At 41.5% G+C, this 19214-nt stretch overlaps 1 protein-coding gene across 1 annotated transcript in view; it reads left to right on the top strand.

The window, feature by feature from the left end:
- EFCAB6 (EF-hand calcium binding domain 6) overlaps positions 1-19214 on the top strand; it is a 167896-nt gene that overhangs the window by 25338 nt on the left and 123344 nt on the right. Inside the window, exons 7-11 of the mRNA XM_084811856.1 lie at positions 4729-4847; positions 7065-7186; positions 9079-9227; positions 14763-14873; positions 16925-17036. Coding sequence (XP_084667982.1) covers positions 4729-4847; positions 7065-7186; positions 9079-9227; positions 14763-14873; positions 16925-17036 — 613 coding nt within the window. The remainder of the gene's footprint in view (positions 1-4728; positions 4848-7064; positions 7187-9078; positions 9228-14762; positions 14874-16924; positions 17037-19214) is intronic.

Genomic DNA, 19214 nt, shown 5'->3' with positions numbered 1-19214 from the left:
CCAGATCCTCAAGGAAATGAATGCTTTCATTTAACTCCTGCTGAAGCAGTTGATCACGCAAAATACCTTGTGAGAGGTTCTCCGGAGGCTGTAGCATCAAATGCCATACTCTAGCCTTGCCAGTCCCAAAATTAATAGAAAATCATGGCTTAAAAAAGTCATAATAAATAATAATAATAATAATAATAATAAAAAGAAAAAGTAGTGTGTGTGTGCATGGTGGGGGTGGGAGGCATTCTCGTTTTACCTCTTACTATTTTCTAAATCTTTGGTGAGTACCAAAAAAGCTTAATAATAATAATAAAAAGAAAAAGTAGTGTGTGTGTGCATGGTGGGGGTGGGAGGCATTCTCGTTTTACCTCTTACTATTTTTTAAATCTTTGGTGAGTACCAAAAAAGCTTAATAATAATAATAAAAAGAAAAAGTAGTGTGTGTGTGCATGGTGGGGGTGGGAGGCATTCTCGTTTTACCTCTTACTATTTTTTAAATCTTTGGTGAGTACCAAAAAAGCTTAATAATAATAATAAAAAGAAAAAGTAGTGTGTGTGTGCATGGTGGGGGTGGGAGGCATTCTCGTTTTACCTCTTACTATTTTTTAAATCTTTGGTGAGTACCAAAAAAGCTTAATAATAATAATAAAAAGAAAAAGTAGTGTGTGTGTGCATGGTGGGGGTGGGAGGCATTCTCGTTTTACCTCTTACTATTTTTTAAATCTTTGGTGAGTACCAAAAAAGCTTAATAATAATAATAAAAAGAAAAAGTAGTGTGTGTGTGCATGGTGGGGGTGGGAGGCATTCTCGTTTTACCTCTTACTATTTTTTAAATCTTTGGTGAGTACCAAAAAAGCTTAATAATAATAATAAAAAGAAAAAGTAGTGTGTGTGTGCATGGTGGGGGTGGGAGGCATTCTCGTTTTACCTCTTACTATTTTTTAAATCTTTGGTGAGTACCAAAAAAGCTTATGTGAAGCTTTTATGTAATTCACTAAAAATACTGAAGGAGAACATTTCAGTTTTTAAAAGATGAAGCAAAGAGGCGGGCATTAGTCTTTCTCCTGATGTGCTAGTTTTCTGTTTGGAATGAGAGGGATCTTTTTGTTTCCATGTAGCAGAACATTCAGAAGATATCCCCTGCATGTAGTCTGAGGTGGTTCGGTTTATTTTATCACCTTAGAGTCTAACTATGCATTATGTTACGTAGTGTGTAGCTGAGCCTGATAGTTTTCTTTAGTTTAGTATAATTGGGTGCAGACCCAATTGGGATGAGGACCAGCACACACTGGAAGCAGAGGATCAAACCTCCCCCTAGTGAAATTCCACACACCCCGGGGGGGGGGGGGTGTTAAAAAAGAAGAAAAGTCTCAACTGGAATCAGTGGAGGGGTTTTTTTTAACCCCCCACAGGGAGTGGGGTAGAATTTGTGTGTGTGTGTGTGTGAGGGGGAGAACAGGTGGAGGGAAGTTTAATCCCCACCTCATTTCTGTTGAAGAGGTGGACAGACCTGAACTGAGTGAGGGTGGATTTCTGGTAGGAGCCAGGAGCTTGACTCTATGTTTCTAGAATGAAAGATAAATTTATATGCTGGTTGTGCTTTCAGTAAGTGGTTCTATCTGAGGAGGATGTATTCTCCTGGAGTTTGGAATGACTTTCATTTGGGAGGTCCATGCAGCTCTAATAAGCTGCAGTTGCAGAAATGTTGAGTTGGACAGAAGCCTACAGGAAAAATGAAAGGCATTAGGATGGACCATTTATTTGTTTTGCTTTGCTCTAAATATTTTATATCTCTCATTACTAGCAACCTCAAAACCAATTTTAGTCCATCTTTACTAGCTGGCCTTACTGTTTGGTGTTCCTCTTTTTGTGCGTGCTTGGGATGTCTCCAGAATTAGATCACAACAAAAAAAAACCCTGTATATAATTTGGTACATGCAATTACAGAACAGAAGTAGTGCTTTTCTAAAGCAGGACAATGAAAAACAACAAAATGTGGCTTTATTTGACAATAAATCTTGTACTTGGCATTGAAGACTGGAATGCGATAAATCTGTATGGATGTTATTACATCAATGGTAGTGAGTAGCATCATAAAAAAGATCACAAATTTTTATTTGGAGCATTTAAGGCTGAATAAAAATGATGGAATTTATACTCCAGAGATTTGTAACTTTTATGTATGAAACAACAAACTGGATTCATCTTTAGTGGAATTAAATTGCTCTCATGGAACCTGCAAGAGGGCAAGGGATGTGGACGTCATGTCCTAGTTTCTTTTGTGCATCTCAGCCCTCCCTCACAATGCCACTGCTTCGATTATGGAGGCTCAGGACAAAACCTTGTTTGTTTATTACATTTGTATTCAGGCCTTTCCTGAAGGTCCCAGCTCAGTGGCTTTACAGTAGGGAAGGAATGAAAAAAGGTGTAGAGAGGACTGGGTTCTTGTTCCCTCTAATAGCACTCCTGGTTGATTAGCACTTGTCAGTTTGAAAGTGAAATAGGGCCAGCCAAAAATAAAAAAGTGGTTTCTCCACTTGGTACATAGAAATATATATGTCTGTAAATTAAAAGAAATATATATATATATATATACCTGACCGGAACCTGAAGAGATAACAGTCTAAAGCAACCTGAAGTCAGGCAGACTGTGATTCCCTTCCATCATTATACATGTAAAGGAGACTTCATGTGATCACCTGGGAGTGGGGCCATGGGGCTTTCCCCAACCCTGATGTTGTATGGCGTCCCCTGGCCCCACCCTGATGTCCATGTGTTAAGCATGGATGTCTGCAGGGAAAAGCCTACTCACATGAACCTCTGCAGGTATAGGCTTCCCTGGGAGCTTGGACCACTCACCTTATGTATGCAGGCTTTCCCCCTGCAAATGTGCACAGCTAACATGTGGATGCCAGGCAGGGGAAGCCATTCAGCGTAAGGGGATTGTGTCTAAGCATAAAGTCTATGGTTGAGACATGGAATGTGTGTAAACTGAAAACAACCTGCCCCTCCCGCAAAGATGGAAAATGGAGGGTAGGAGAAGAAAGGGAACTGACGTACTCAAACCTCTGCTAGCTTCTAGTAAATTTCCTGAAGGGGGGTTATGAGGTTAAAAACACTCCCTCTGTTTCAAAAGAGAAGAAAGAAAAAGGACACCTTTTCCCTTTCCCACTCTCCAGAACTCCATGCCTGTCCTCACTGTATGGCTACCTGAGTTCAGAGGGATGATATACTGTGGCATATCAGGAGGAGACGAAATGTTACATGGAAGACCCATGTAATAGCCGTTTGAGCTATTTTTACTGGAAAGCAGCCTCAGGAACCTGACCGTTTGAGTGACAGAATGGTGGTGTGGTGGGTGTGGTGCTGTTTAAGCCATTCCTCTCTGGCTGTGTTTTCCTCTCAAATTGGATCTCCTGCTGCTTTTCCACCTAAGGAGAAAAGGTTTTGTGTAGCCATATCCTCCCCCGACAGATGGAAAAGGGAAATACGTTTTGAGCAAAAAAAATTAGCACGTGGGGAAAGGCTTAAATAGCCCCCGCCCCTCCTTCAGGCAGCCTCTGTGGCTGCTTTTCATTGAAAAAGAAGCCAGGAAGTTATTAATTAAGGGAGCACTCCTACGACACTGTCTAGAGGGCCATAGGATATGCTCATTTCTGGGAACTGACCTTGGAGCCTGTGCTCCGAGGTCGGTTCCTGGAAAACTGATCTCCCCCCTCGTCTGCACTGCCTCCGAGGCAGGGCGGAGAAACCCCATCCTCCGCGCTCGGAAGAGGAGCGTGGAGCAACTGAAAAGGGGCGTTCCAGGGGGCGTTTCAGGGCAGGGAGAGCGGAGCCGTGCGTACGACACATCCAATGTGTCATACGACAGCATCCTCTCCCGGTCAGTTCCCCTGCCGCTAGACAGCCGAAAATGGCTGTCTAGCGAAAAATAGCAAGGCAGGAGAGGTGCGGAGAGAATGATCCCGCCCCCCTGTGCTTCTCCTGCCTTGCTTTGGATAGGCGGTCGCCTCCGAGTTCGGAGGCAGCTGCCTATCTTGATAGGATTGTGCCCTAAATAGATTTCCCATTTAATATCTTGTTTAGCCCGCAGAGACTGGAGATAAGTCATAGGGTAGGGTTGTTTCCTCTGGGAATGATCATAAGCAGCACTTGAGGCCCTCTGGCTGACCACTGGAGCAGAATGGTGGACTAGATCGTCCCTCAGTCCGATCCAGACAGGCTCTTAACGTTTTTAGGGTTGCCTCCCATTCAGAATGTTTATGCCTTGATCATATTTTGCAGTGTATGTCCATAATAACAAAAACAGTGATTATGAGCGAGAGTCTATTCATTTTTTTTAGTCATGTCTCATAAGAAACACAAGAGAAGTTTTACATTGGCCAGTTAATATCACTAACGCTAATCTGCCTCCCAGGGTTGCTGTGAAAAATGGGATAATTACCATGATACACTGCCCTAAGCTATTTGGAGTAAGAGTAGGGAATACAAATGTAGTTTTTTGAACAAGTAAAATAAGTATATTACACTGTAAGCCATCTTCCTCTACCAAATCGTCAACCAAGCTAAACAAATAATCTCAGAGGGAAAACCAAATATACAAATTAAAGAGAAAATGTTACTCAATTCTTACTTTAATTCTTATATTAATTGTTTATAAAGGTGTAAATATTTCATGTTTATTCTCCAGTATTTGACTTTAGATATATTAAATGTATGTTTGTTTGATTTTTTTAGGCTGTGGAATCGATACTGTATTAGTCGAACCAATACATTGAATTATAAAGAGTTTTTGCAGTATCTTGGCATTCATTTGGACAAAAAAAAGAAAAGAATTATGGAAAGTCAGGATTCAGGTAGGTATTTGTAAGGGGATTGGATGATACGGCATTAAATCATGCCTTCACTAAGATAAAAAAAAAATTGGTTTCCCAAATGAATATTTAAAATATAAAGGGCTACATGGCATTTAAAAGAAGCAACAGCCAGCATATTCTATACAATTGTAAAGTTCTGAAAAGAGGAACAATACGTTAAACCGGTGGAGTTCGAGTTTCCTACTTTCATGACAGACTTTAATTTGTCTGTCAAGGAATCTGAATTCTCTGCAATGCACAGGAATTCCTTGGTGTGTATTATCAGGCTCACTTTTCTGTTTTCACAGCATTATGGATAGACCTGCAGGGTCTAGCTTGCTACCATCCACAAACTCAGGCCCAATTCTTACCAGAGTAGTAAACCTGTATCTGGGTTGTACCACTTCAGATTGTCAGTTGGGGGCTCATCTGTTTGAATGTTTCTCCCTGACACTAGTATCCTATGTGGAAAGATTTTTTGTTTGGAGGAGCATTCAGTCATGTGAGCCTCCGCCCTATCTGCAGTCTGAAATGGTACAGCCCAGACACAGGTATACCACCTTAAGGACAGGTGGTAAATAAATAAGCCTGGTCCTTGCATATGTGAAATAATAATAAAATAGAGTGCCTCTGAACATGTACACCACTGAGTGACCATGACCAACCTTACTTCCTTGGGTTGAGGGGAAAAATTTCAGTAATCATAGTAACAGTATTCATATAATCCATTCCAAGCGTTTCATCTGTATTACCTCAGAATGCCATTTGTTTGCTTGCTTTATTTCTATTAAAATACAATGCCATAAAAAAACAGCATATGTTTCCCTGACAGAGGAGAAAAGAAAATAATAGCATAAGTATATACTAAAACATGAATCAGACCTTGAGAGCCTAGATGTTAAAATTATACATTATTAAAAAGGCCTGGGTAAATAAAAAGGTTGTCACCCTGGGCTGAAATGACCATAAAGAAGGCGAACCTCTCTGGGGAGGCTATTCCACAGCTGGAGTGCCACCGCCAAGAAGGCCCTGTGGAATTCATTTGCATGGCCACTCAGACTAGGGCCTCTGAAGAGGATCTTAAAGATCAGGCTTTATTATTCCATATAGCGTACGCAAGGGACTGAGGCTGAGAGATCATGGTCTCTCCAAAGTCACCTTAGTGAGTGAGGCAATGTGTTTTATATATATAGTATGTAAGGCTGCTCCAGCAGTTCCTCTGAAGAAACTAGGTTAAGTTTCCCCTGAGGAAGGGTCTCTTGTCTCAAAACACATCTGAATAAACCAACTAATTCCTGTGTACCTTTGAGGTTTCCTCTTCTTGTCATTTCCTGGGGTGATATTTGGTCTATGCCCAACACACACACCTAGCTAGCTTTCATTGTGAAACACACTTGAGCTCCACTGCCTTTCTTTTTTAGAAATTAAGTTATCAGTCTCAGTTATCAACACTGCAGTGGTAAAGTTATTGCTACAGAACAAAATCTACTGGGTGGGGAGTAAAGGGAAGGATTTACAGAGGTAACCAAGTTGGAAAGGAGTAGGGGGGCTGAGGTGAATATGACTGATGCTTTAAGGTAGCTTGTAGAAATGGGCCAGATCCTCAAGGAAATGAACGCTTTCATTTAACTCCCGTTGAAGCAGTTGTGCATGCAAAATACCTTGTGAGAGGTTCTCCAGAGGCTGTAGAATCCAATGCCATACTCTAGCCTTGCCAATCCCAAAACTAATAGAAAATCATGACTTAACAAAGAAAAAGTAGTGTGTGTGCATGGTGGGGGTGGGGGACATTCTCGTTTTACCTCTTACTATTTTTTAAATCTTTGGCAAGTACTTACGTGAAACTTTTACGTAATTCACTAAAAATACTGAAGGAAAACATTTCAGTTTTTAACAGATGAGATCTCAAACTACTTAGCTGCTTATTCTTTGACTTACAGGAGAGTGTTAAAGTTAAAGTTAAAGGAGAGTGTTTCATTATTCTCAATGAAGATTTGAATGCTGGTGATAGTAGCAGCATTTATCCATGCTCACGAGTATTAGTGAGATAAATGCAACATTGGGGTTTTTTTGGCATCATATAATGTCATACAACTAAAGTTTAGGTTTTACTGAGACAACCCAGGTAAACATAAGGATTGTTAAACGCAGAGAGCGTCTACTCAAGCTTTTGGTAACCTTGATTTAAAAAAGCTAAATTGTAGCTTTCCTTAACAGCGCAGAACCAAAATGAGCCACCAGGGAAAAAAAGTGAATCAAAACTACCGTTACCTACTACTGCTGGATATAATTTGACAAAAATCCATCTAGATACCACTGCGAAGAATTTTAGGGAAAAGGTGAGTTCTTTGACAAATATAAGGAAGATTTACACAAGTAATCATCACAGCTTTTTACTCACTGAGAGAAGGCAAATGGCTGCCATGTCAGAGTGTTGGGAAATTTCATCAATTTAATACCCACTCTTTTCTTGGTCATTGATGTGTGATTTGCTCTTACTTTTTCCTTTATTTGTTAACCATTCATTGGCTTTATTTCTGGCCCTTACATTAGGTGGGAATAATAGATTTGGGGAAACCCTGAAATGGCAACAAATGCTCAACTATGTAGTATTATGATGATACTTTTACTACCACGGTGGGTGTATTTGGATTTTCAGCATGGCTCTTCTTATTTTTTTTATGATACAAACGACTTTGGAACCTGTGTACCTTAAGGACTGCCTTCTCCCATAAGTTCCCTCCTGTGCATTCTGATCAAGATCACTGGTCCTACAACAGGTTCCCCCACCAACTGAGATGTAGCATGAGTACAAGGGGCAGGGCCTTCTCCGGCATGGTGTCAACACTGTGGAATGCCCTCCCAACTAAGTCCATCTGGCCACATCTTTAAGTTTGTTTTGTCACCATGTTAAGATGTGACCTTTTAGGGAGGCTTTGGGAGCAGGGTGATTGAGTTCTGTGGTTTTTCTGCTGTTTCTTAAGAACGTAAGAAGAGTCATGCTGTATCAGACCAAAGGCTTATCTAGTTTAGCATTCTGTTCCCACAGTGACCAACCAGAGGCCTATGGGAAGCCTACCTGTGGGACAGAAGTGCAATAGCGCCCTCCTGCTCATGTTCACCAGCAACAGGTGTTGAGGGGCTTACTGCCTCTCATATTTTGAGATAATACATGGTCATCATGGCTGGTAGCGATTGATAACTCAATCCTCCATGGCCCTGTTTTCTCTGCTAAGTGTTTTATATCGTTTCTTGATGCCATTATGTTCTTGTTTGGGTTTGCTTTTTATTACTTTTAGCTAGCTGGTTTGAATATTTTTAAAAAGGAAAATGGGATATAATTTTTAAAAATAAAAATATATTATACTTTAGTACCACAAAGTATGTGGATTCTATGTGAGACATGCAGGCAACCACCTATGGGCTCCAGCGTGTGTCCACATCTCGTATATAATGTCTAACTGAGATCCACACATTTGTAGGCTCAGTCAGTATGATCTCCCCGCCCCCCTTCCCCAATTTTGGGGAGTGAAGTTCAGATGAATGAACAACATGTATTGGATTCTATGCATGTAGGTAACAGTTACCTTCTTTCTGTTAATTGCAAGGATGCTACGTAATTTCAGCGGTCTAATTGTAGGCTTTACACATTTTGAAGTATTTGTGAAAAGGGCTTAGAACACATGTGGTGAATATAAATATAATATTTAAGTGTAGTGGAAGTGGACTGAACATTCTCTAACTCTGTCAAAAAAGCTTTAAAATGCAGCACGTATATGTTCAAACTACTTCTCTCATACATTGAAATATTTGACTTCACCCATAGTTTCTTGAGTATACAATGTGCGGTCTTAATCACTGCATACTTCAATGCTTTCCATTCTATTTTACTATTCTAATGGCCTATTTTAATTATCTGAATCATGGCCCTGATGACCCTAGCTGGAGGTTCTCTGTGTGATTTGCTTCATGAAGGTTGAATAAAGTGTAATAAGAGATGATTATCCTTCTTCTGAAGCTCAACTGCCTTGTCATTTGAGCCTGCATATTGTGGAAGACTGCAGGGTAGTAAGGATATCAATTAAGTATTTGATGGTCAAAGCATGCAGATCAACCTTTTTGAGCATATCTTAGCAGAGGGGAATTTCTAATAAAAACTTCGTGTGGTCTCAAAAAGCTTCATAAACTTGATATCTTAAGAAGAAAATGCTATAATTCGTATTCTTTACAGCTGCGTTCAGCCTATGAGAACATTGTAAAAGCCTTCAGAGCATTTGATGTTGGTCGGAGTGGATTTGTTTCTTTGGAATATTTAAAATCAGTCCTTAACACCTTTGTATTTCCGATACGAAGTGATGTCTTTCAAGAGCTAATGAATATGTAAGTACTACGCCATGTCATCTTTATTTTGGTGGCGGGTGGAGGGGAGAGTTATATTCAAAATACAATATTTGCCTTGGTGAGGTAATTCATATGTTTTGGTATGTAGAATCTAAGGCCCATGGTGAGGTTGCCGCTCTTCTCTTGGTTTGATTCCCCCTGCTGCTTCAGGAAAAATATACAAGTTCCTCATCATGTAGCTCCCTCCAAACCAGAATCAGCTGTGATACTGCCATGGGAGGTTACCATGTGATCTTGTAGATGTTACCTAGGAAAATGGGAATCCATCAAAGGGGAAATGATAGCCAGGCTACAGATAGGAACAATCCTATACACACTTACCTGGAGCAATTCTCATTGAATTTCTTGGTGCTTGCTTCTGACTAGACATGTATAAGATTGCGTGGTTAGAGATGGTAATTTTCCTAAGAGGGAAAACGTAATTCTTACAATAAAATTTACCCTTTCAGAAGGATTGGTGTTCCAGGGGAAAAATACATAGGGAGAGCAATCCTATGTCCACCAGGCAGCATCTGGTGTGGGATAGCATAGTTTGGTTTCTTGCACCAAACTCAGAGCCAGGAAACAGTGCTCCCCTCCCCATCCCTCTAGTAGCCAGCACGGAGAGAACTGGACCAGCTACCTCTCCATGCTCAGAAAATGAAGCAGGGAGATGGGGAAAACAGAGGGTGGAGACAGGGGTGGGATGGGGAAGAGACTGGGGTGGCTATGTTATGCCATTTCCTATGGCCACCCCAGCTTTACCTCCCTCTCTGAGGTGCAAGAGAAACCAAAAGCATAGTTACAGGATGGGGAATACTTGGCTCAACAACACTACAAGCGAGAAGGATCTTGGAATTGTTGTAGATCACAAGCTGAATATGAGCCAACAATGTGATGTAGCTGCAAAAAAAGGCAAATGCTCTTTTGGGCTGCATTAATCGAAGTATAGCTTCCAAATCACGTGAAGTACTAGTTCCCCTCTACTCAGCACTGGATAGACCTCATCTGGAGTATTGTGCCCAGTTATGGGCACCACACTTTAAGAAGGATGCAGACAAACTGGAGAGGGTTCAGAGGAGGGCAATGAAGATGATCAGGGGACTGGAAACAAATCCCTATGAGGAGAGACCGAAAGAACTGGGCATGTTTAGCCTTGAGAATAGAAGACTGAGGGGAGATAGGATAATGCTCTTCAAGTTCTTGAAAGGCTGTCACAGAAAGGAAGGCCAGGATCTCTTCTCGATCATCCCAGAGTGCAGGACACAGGAGAATGGGCTCAAGTTACAGGAAGCCAGATTCCAGCTAAACATCAGGAAAAATGTCCTGACTGTTAGAGCAATGCGACAATGGAACCCATTACAGAGGGAGGCGGTGGGCTCTCCCACACTGGAGGCATTCAAGACGGGGCTGGACAGCCATCTGCCAGGGATGCTCTAACTTGGACTCCTGCATTGAGCAGGGGGCTGGACTCGATGGCCTTGTAGGCCCCTTCCAACCCTACTATTCTATGGTTCTATGAGTCTATGAAATCGCCTGTCTAGCAGAAGTGCAGGATGGCTGGCGTGCAGAGCTGTTGCTCTCCTCCCGCCCTGCATTGGATACTTGGTAGCCTCTGAGTTCGGAAGCTGCCAGCTATCTGACTAGGGTTGCGCCCTAAACATTTTACACAATACTATCTTGAAACATTAGTTTCTACATTTGGTTGCCACATTTTGATATTTTGGCTATTTTAAAATTATTCACATCGTTCAGTTTTGACACTACTGAAGAAAGTAGGATTCATGAACGAGGATGGAGACGATTAACAGAATTTAATGGAATTTTATAAACCAGGGCTTTGCTGGGACAAGAAGATTTTAAACATTTAATAAAGAATATAATAGTAAAAAATAATAAAATATTAACCATGTTGAGCTTCCTTTTAGAAGGAAAAGTGGGGTGCACTCATGAAATGAAATTAATAATAAGTTAGAATGTGTCATTTTGGACAGGATTGTAGAAGGAAAAGGAAAAGAATGAGCTGTGAAAATCAATGCACAACTCATTCTGTGTGTCTTTGAAATTTAAATGCCTCACTGATAATAAACTTTTTATACTAGTGTGTATTGAGGGAGAGTCTGAATCTGCCATGACCTTATTACATTGCACATTCACCAAATAAATCATAAATGGCTTCGAGTAATTCACAACCAGCTATAGTGATGATCAATTACTGCTTTGCAAAAAATATTGCTGCTGCAGTTCTGTCACTTCATTTTTTTGCTCCTAAATGCAAACACATAATTGTGATGATCTCTGCCTGCAGTTTTCCAGGGGGATTTCCCCCGCCCCCTAAGCATGGGAATGTACAGTGTCATTTTAATGATGCTATAAACTGAGACGTCCTAGCCTACAACAGATATATACATATATATATATATATATATTCAGGTGATATTGCTCAGATCATATCATTCCAAAGTTGCTGCACTGTGAATTCAGTGACAAACACCATCCTCAATGATGTGATGGGAAATGAAACACACAATTGGTTTTCTCAAGTTTAAAAGTTAATTTCTATTGAAAAAGATTTAAAGTGAGTTGTGCTCTCTGCTGTCAGGGTGTTCAACGTATTGGGACCCTGCTTTTAAATCTTTCTCACATTTTACGTGATATAGTAGGAAAATATTTGTAATATTTATTATATGAATGTAATATTTATGCATGAACATTTTATTGCTGTCCCTTTCTAGACATTTTTATGGTATAAAATCTTGAATGGTATATGATCAATTCAGTGTATGTTCCATTAGAGGAAGGCCTGATATTACATGCATATTTCTAAGAATGGTGTTGATTATCATGTAAAGTTCTCCCTTGCACATCTTGTGTCCTTGCTTCCACCACTGAAAACTGTTTATCCATGACCTTTTAAAAAACAAACAACCATGAAAAAGCTGAGACTAAAGCAAGAAAGCTTTTTCCATTCACAGGACACATCCAACTAAAGCTGATCATCATTCAGTTAGTGACAAGTCTTTTAGGAGTTCATCTCCTTCACCAAATATAGCTCAGATCTAAGAGTGTTTTGTACCTGGAAGAATATGAATCTCATTGCTGTACAATCCGTCCACTGCCAACTTTGTTAACTACAAATTCCAAAATTCAGTATCCCTTCAAAACCTATGCCAAATTTTTCTGCCAGTTTTGTGCCATTGAGCACAAGTGTATACTGACATATCTAACTGGAGTTCCTAGTTAACATTTTCGTATTCACTCAAAACTTATGCCAACGTTTTGTGCTACTTTCTGCTGTTTTGTGCCACAAACTTTTTATCTAGACCCATTCCAATCCACTTTTGGGTCTAGGTTTGGCAGTGGAACTATCTTGGTCACCTTGCTAAGCAACCAAAGAAGGGGAAGCAACAGAGGGAATGCAACCGTGTTGGTTTTCCTGAATTTCAACCATGGTATCCTTCTGGATCAATTGTCTGCCTGGGATGAAGACACTGGGCACGCTGTTATGGTGAGCCTATTCCTCCCTGGCAGGTAGGTTCCAGAAGGTGGTCCTGGGAGGCTATAGTTTGGTGCCATGGTGTTGTACAGGGTTCTTTCTCACTCTCTGTGCTGTTCAACAGGCAGGCAAGGCTATCTAGAGTTTTACATAAGAATCAAGTGAGTCTGTAGGAATGTTGAACCAGTGCCCAGGTTAATAAACAGAAATTTGTTCCAGACACGATGGAGCTGCTGTTAATTGATGGTTCAATGGTTTCTGGAGGTCTGTTACTGATTCTGGCCTGGGTTGCACTCTCCCTTAAGGAACAGTTTCATCACTTGGAATGTTATTAGATCCAGCCCTTACTTTGGATGCACAGATGGTATCCATGGCAGGAAGCCTCTTTCATCAACTTAGGCTGTCTAGGTCCCTCCGGACAGAAACAGCACTGTTGCAGTTATCAATGTTCTTGGTGGGCTCATAGCTCAGTGGTAGAGCTCATGCTTTCATGCAGAAAGTCCCAGGTTCAATCCCTGGCATCCCCAGGTACAGCTAGAAAAGAATCCTGCCTGAAACCCTGGAGAGCCGCTGCCCGTCAGTGTCAACAGTTCTGGGCTAGATGGACCGATGGTTTGACTCCCTGTGTTCTTAACAGGGTCTCTTGTATGAAACCTTTTCTAAACCTTTCCATTTCAGTTCAGTTTCAGGATTGGATTTGTAATGGAAACTGCCTTGGTCACCCTGTGGGATGACCTGTGTTGGGAGAGGGACAAGCGGAATGTGACCCTGTTGGTTCTCTTGGACCACTCAGTGGCTTTCTGTACCATCAATCAAGGTATCCTTCTGGATAAGCTATCTGAGTTGGGATGTGTGGATACTGTATTGCAGTGGTTCCGCTCCTACTTGGATGGCTGATTCCAGAAGGTATTGTTGGAAGGTTATTATTCTGCTCCATGGAAAGTGGTAAGGGTTGTATTTTATCCCCCACACTTTTCAACATCTACATGAAACCTCTGGAAGAGGTTATTTAGGGACGTGGGCTGAGGTGTCTCCGATATGTGGATGACACCCAGCTCTACTTCTCCTTTTCATCTAATACAGGTGAGGCAGTTGATGTTCTGAACCAGTGCTTGGGCAGGATAATAGACTGGATGAGGGCCAATAAACAGAGACTCAATCCAGACAAGATGGAGAGACTTGTAGGTGGTCCGTCTGTCCGGTTAAGTGGCATTGGGCTGTTCTAGAGGGGATTGCACTCCCCCTGAAGAAGAAGGTTCATCGTTTGGGGGTGCTCATGGATTATCACTAGAGGCACACGTGTCTTGGAGTGCCTTTTATCTGCTTAGGCTGATACACCAATTACCACCGGACAGAGATAGCCTTGCAACAATTATTCATGGTCTGGTAACCTCCCATTTGGATTACTGCAACATGTTATAAATAGGGTTGCTGTTGAAAACGGTCCGCAAAGTTTGTTGTTGTTCAGTCGTTCAGTCGTGTCCGACTCTTCGTGACCCCATGGACTATAGCACGCCAGGCCTTCCTGTCCTCCGCTCTCTCCCGGAGTAGGGCAGCTAGAGTGCTAAATCGGACTGGCTGATGTGATCATATCATGCCAGTACTTCTCCATCTGCACTGGCTGCCAGTCTGTTTCTGGACCAGGTTTGAAGTGCTGGTTTTAACCTTTAAAGCCCAAACGTCTAGGAGCCAGTTTACTGAAGGAACGTCTCCTCCCATACTAACCCACGCGGATATTAAGATTGAGGCCCTCCTCCAAGTGCCCCTGCCAAATGAGGCGAGGCAGGTGGATACAAGAGAGAGGGCCTTTTCAGTGGTGGCACCCCATTTGTGGAATGTTCTCCCCACAAGAGGCTCGTGTAGACCTTTCCATTCTCCCAGGCATTTTAAGAACTGATTTTAGTGCTTTTAGTAATTTATTCTGCTGCTGGTTTTTAATTTGGTTTTATGTGCTAAGAAGGTTTAATTATTTGCTCCTGCTTTTATCTTGGTTTTATTGTGGGCTGTTCTTATTTTTTTTTATGTTTGGATTTGATCAGATTTGGAATAAAACTTTCCAAAAATATGGCTTGGGAGAGATTTTTAGATAAATTTCAAGACCCCTTGACATTTGATATGAGCTGCGCATCTCCTACAGGAAAGCACCACAGGTAAGCCAGAGGATCCATGTGTTGATCAATGCTCTTGGCCGCGATTCTGCTAAAGAACTCTTGCATCAACCGTCACCCCATCACATAGGGCTCTTTTACACATTACAGCGTACCTGTATGAGACATGTCCTTGGAAAGACATATTTGTCACATTCACATTTTGCATTTTTAGGTGTCTCATCTTAAAAATGTGATGTCTGAAGAGGTCCAAGAAATAGTGTGGAACAAGTCTTTCCTTCACCCTTCCCTCCCTAGAATCTTTTGCGGCAGTGGGTTTCAAAGTTTCTACCTTCAGGAACTTATCTGCCAAAAAACATCCACACACTTTGTCATGGAACCCCTCTATACTGTAAAGTGTTTGTGGTGTATTCTAGGATGTATACTCAGTTCACACAGAGCACTAGCCAGGACTGCGGGGTCCCTCTGTCACCCCATGTGAACTGAGGGTGTGCTCTAGAATGCACCCAACACTCTCTTGCTCATTGCAGGGTAAGAGCAGTAACAATGGATGTTAATCAGGTTTTCCTGTAACTCATCTGCTCCTTGAGGGGCTCCGAATAAGCTTCTGAGAAGCGAACACCATTTGAAAACCACTGCTTTATTGAATGAGGCTGATAACAAGAGGCTGGGATTGGGAGATCCTCTTCCCCGCTTTCATGCCATTTCATAAGCTTTCTGCAGACATTCTGAAGCCAGGCAGAATCAATCCATGGAGTGGTGGTGGTTATCGGGATTGTCCCTACTTCCCTATGTACATTCTGAAACCTTGGAAAATGAAGAGTCCTTGAATCTCACATACAGGAGGCTAAGTAGTTTTCACTGAACACTTTTAGGCTCTGTACACAAGATCCAATCAAAGCGGGGAGGTTGGGTTGAAGATCTGCCACAGAGATCCTGCTCCCCGCTCCACATACTGATTGCACCAAGATCTGGAACATCTGCATATAGCTTTTCCTTTCTGAAACTGATTCTCCTGCTTTTCAAGAAGACGGTATTGACAGTATTTTCTGGACATTTTTTCTGTTTCAGTTCTGTCAGAGAAAATTGCTTCACTTTATGTTTTGGAAAAGTTCTTGGGCTTCTATAAATATCCAAAGCATTTCCCAATCTATTCAGTTTAGGTTTACTTATTCCAGATGAAATGCCCCCCCCCCCCAGGCCCATTGAGACGATTGATGGACTTAAGATTTAAGTTAATGGTGTGACTCTACCTGTCCCAGCCTTTGTCACAATGCCCCCTCTCTAGAGATGTGAAGGCCCCGGCGGGAAAAAACTGGTGAAAAAAACAAAATCCGAGGGGTTGTGCTTGGGGGAAAAAAAACACAGGAAAAAATGGGTTTCCTCTCCTAGTTTTTCTGGTTTCCCTGTTTTTCTTCCTGGCCTTCACATCTGTACCCCTCCCTTCACCTCCCCGCTGGTGGCTCCATTTGCCTAAACAGAACTGCCAAAGAAATAAGGCTTTGTGGCTTTTGTGTTTGTAATTCGAACCCTGGCATTCTGTACTCCCACTGTGTCCCTAATTGCCACTGATTTGACATTCTGCCCATCTGCTGATAACTTCTGATTCTCCACTGGGGAATTTCCAGCATATTTCACACAGTAGATGAGAAGCGGAAGGGGTGCTCCCGTTAGTTGGCTTCTGGAACTACTGCTGGGGGTGCTCTTACCTAGGTATAGTTTACACTCAACCAGCAGAAATTCACTGTTAGATTACTTTTGGGAAATCCAGCAGTTTTAACAGTAAAGGAATAGTGTTAACTTGTTCTTTCCTCCTGAGCAGAAAAGAGTTGGGTAGTGTGTCCTTTCCAAAAACAGTAATTCCCTTAGTCAAGGCAAGGGGTTTGGGGATGACTGTTGCTTTTCTTCTCAGCCTGGGCCCAAAGCAAAAAGGTACTGTAGTGGTTTATTTTCCATTGAAGAGGCAGTGTGAATGCACAGTGCAGAAATACTTCACTGATGAATTAGTGTTGCACTGAAATACTGCTGCTTGAAAATGTAGGTATAAAGCCACACCCCCAGATGAGAACTCCGTCAGAATTTTCTCCTTACAGAAGCAGAAAGTTGGATGAAGCGTTGTCGAGTGACCGGATTCTCCTAAAGCTGCATGGACATATCCAAGATGCTTACTCCTCCCTGAAGAAGGCTTTCCTTACGCTTGACAGAGTGAGAACAATTTTTTATAACCATTGTTTATCCTTCTCTCCCCCTGCCCCCTGCTGCATCATTCTCCTAGTCAGCAGAGCCTTTGAGACCCTTCACATCTGTTTAATTTTCTGCTAAAGATTTTAGTTGCATTGGATTTGTCTTAAGATAATGAATTATTATGTGTAATAACCTGCAAAGCAGTAGGCTCTTAGCCAGAACTATTATGATGGGGGACCCTAAGGGTATACTGGGAGGGGTCCTTGTATATCAGATTGAAATGGCATAAAGCAAAGCACAGGTAGTCTGATATGTTTAAATTAAAGTTATCTAATTATGTGAAATAATTTTAATCACATAGTACTTAACTTACTACAGCCATCACAGCGCCTTTGTACTGATTGGTCAGAACACTGGAAGTCAGGGGCAGGTTTTTGAGGAATTGAAAAATTGCCCACATATTTTCCTTTTGTGTCTGTAAATAAAAATGCTAGAGATTTACTTGTTAAAATAAGTTGAACTTTCATTACAGGATGCCTGGAATAACCATGGAGGGCCAGGCTTGATAAAGAGATAACTCAAGAAAATTACTGTCCAGTGTTGTGTTGGATTAGACTTGCTCCCCAATACATTTCTGACTGTCCTTTAAATGTGAGAATCATTTTCTCAAGTTCCTCTTCTTTTGAGTAAACATAGAAGTTTATCCCCCAGATTGTTTTGATCTGGCCTATATAGATCAGTATATTAAAAATCTGAAATATTTGAGAAAAATTTTTTTACAGAGCAAGTTCTGCATAACTAGAGCCAAAAGTACTCTCTGTTTTTATGAACATTTTCAGCAGAGTTTAAAAGCACCCTCCCCTTTGATGATTTTTCAGTAATTGCTTCAGAAAAGTTAATCTATTCAGGAAACATTGTCCTCCCTTTGACTTTGTCTTCAGTAGTGTCTATAGCCAAATTTTCTAACACTGTAACCAGGGGTGTCATTGGTGAGGGGCCCACCTGGACACAGGCCCCAGGTCTTTTTTGAGCTGTGCCCTAGATCTTTTGAGCTGTCCTAATTGCCTTTTTTTTTTTTTACATTTTCCCATTGACTTGCATTGGAAAACAAAATGGCGATAACTTTTTTAGTTTGTATGATAAGTACATGAATCTGGAGGCTTGGTAGCTGATTGAATATGCCACATTTCAGGCAGTTATATCCAGTGGCTTGTGTGCTAGTCACAGGTAAAATTTGCTGTTTTCAAGAAAATGTGTCAAAGCAAAGAGATATATATATATATTTTTGTGCTTCCACATACGTGCATGGAATTTGGGGACCTGGCAGCCCCTATAGAGACGACTGAGCCTGTCAAAGTTCAGACAGTTAGGTCCAGTGGCTTTTATGCTAGCCATGTGTAAAGTTTCCTTTTCTCAAAGTCTAAAACAAAAAGTAAAAACTGTGAAGTCACCCAGGGGATTAGAGATCCTACTCAGAAGGTGTTTAAGGTGACCATTAGGAGGTCACTATCCCTAATCTCTGGTGTCGGGTTTTTTTTGAGGTGCAAAAACCTCTCTCCCTCTACTTCTCTTTTCTGCTCTTACATGCCCACTGTTGGGAGCTTGCCTGCAATGAAATTTTGAAGAGGGAGTAGGAAGGGAGGAAAGAGCTCCATGTGAAATACTGGTATTTCACACAGCATCTCATTTTACTGCCCCAAACTGGAGGCTTTGGCTTCTGCAGAAGTTTAGTAGCTTCAGTACAGCAAAGGATCCAATCAGCCTCCACAAACTTCTTTCTCCCCCTCTGCTTTAATTTCTCCTAAATAGTGTAGGACTCATATAATCCCAAAGGGAGGGTTAGGAGTATGTGGCATCATAATCGAGAAACTGCTGGGGGTTTTAAATAGCTTCTACAGTTTTAAAAAAGCTAGAAAAAGCCCTCAGCCACCTCACTGAGAACTACCGGAAGTACAAGCTGGGTTTCGAAGAGGCAGAGGAACTAGAGATCAAATCACCAACATTCGCTGGATCATGGAGAAAGCAAGAGAATTCCAGAAAAACATCTATTTCTGCTTCATTGACTATGCTAAAGCCTTTGATTGTGCGGATCACAATCAAAGGCTTCAGCGTAGGGTCAAGAAGCAACAGTAAGAACTGGACATGGAACAACCGATTGGTTCAACATTGGGAAAGGAGTACGACAAGGCTGTATATTGT

Source organism: Heloderma suspectum, chromosome 7 (genome assembly GCF_057233095.1).
Source record: "Heloderma suspectum isolate Gila_16-S chromosome 7, 16-S_ref, whole genome shotgun sequence".
Classification (NCBI taxonomy): domain Eukaryota; kingdom Metazoa; phylum Chordata; class Lepidosauria; order Squamata; family Helodermatidae; genus Heloderma; species Heloderma suspectum.
Note: the sequence above shows the minus strand (reverse complement) of the source record. Positions and strands in the feature narration are given on the sequence as shown.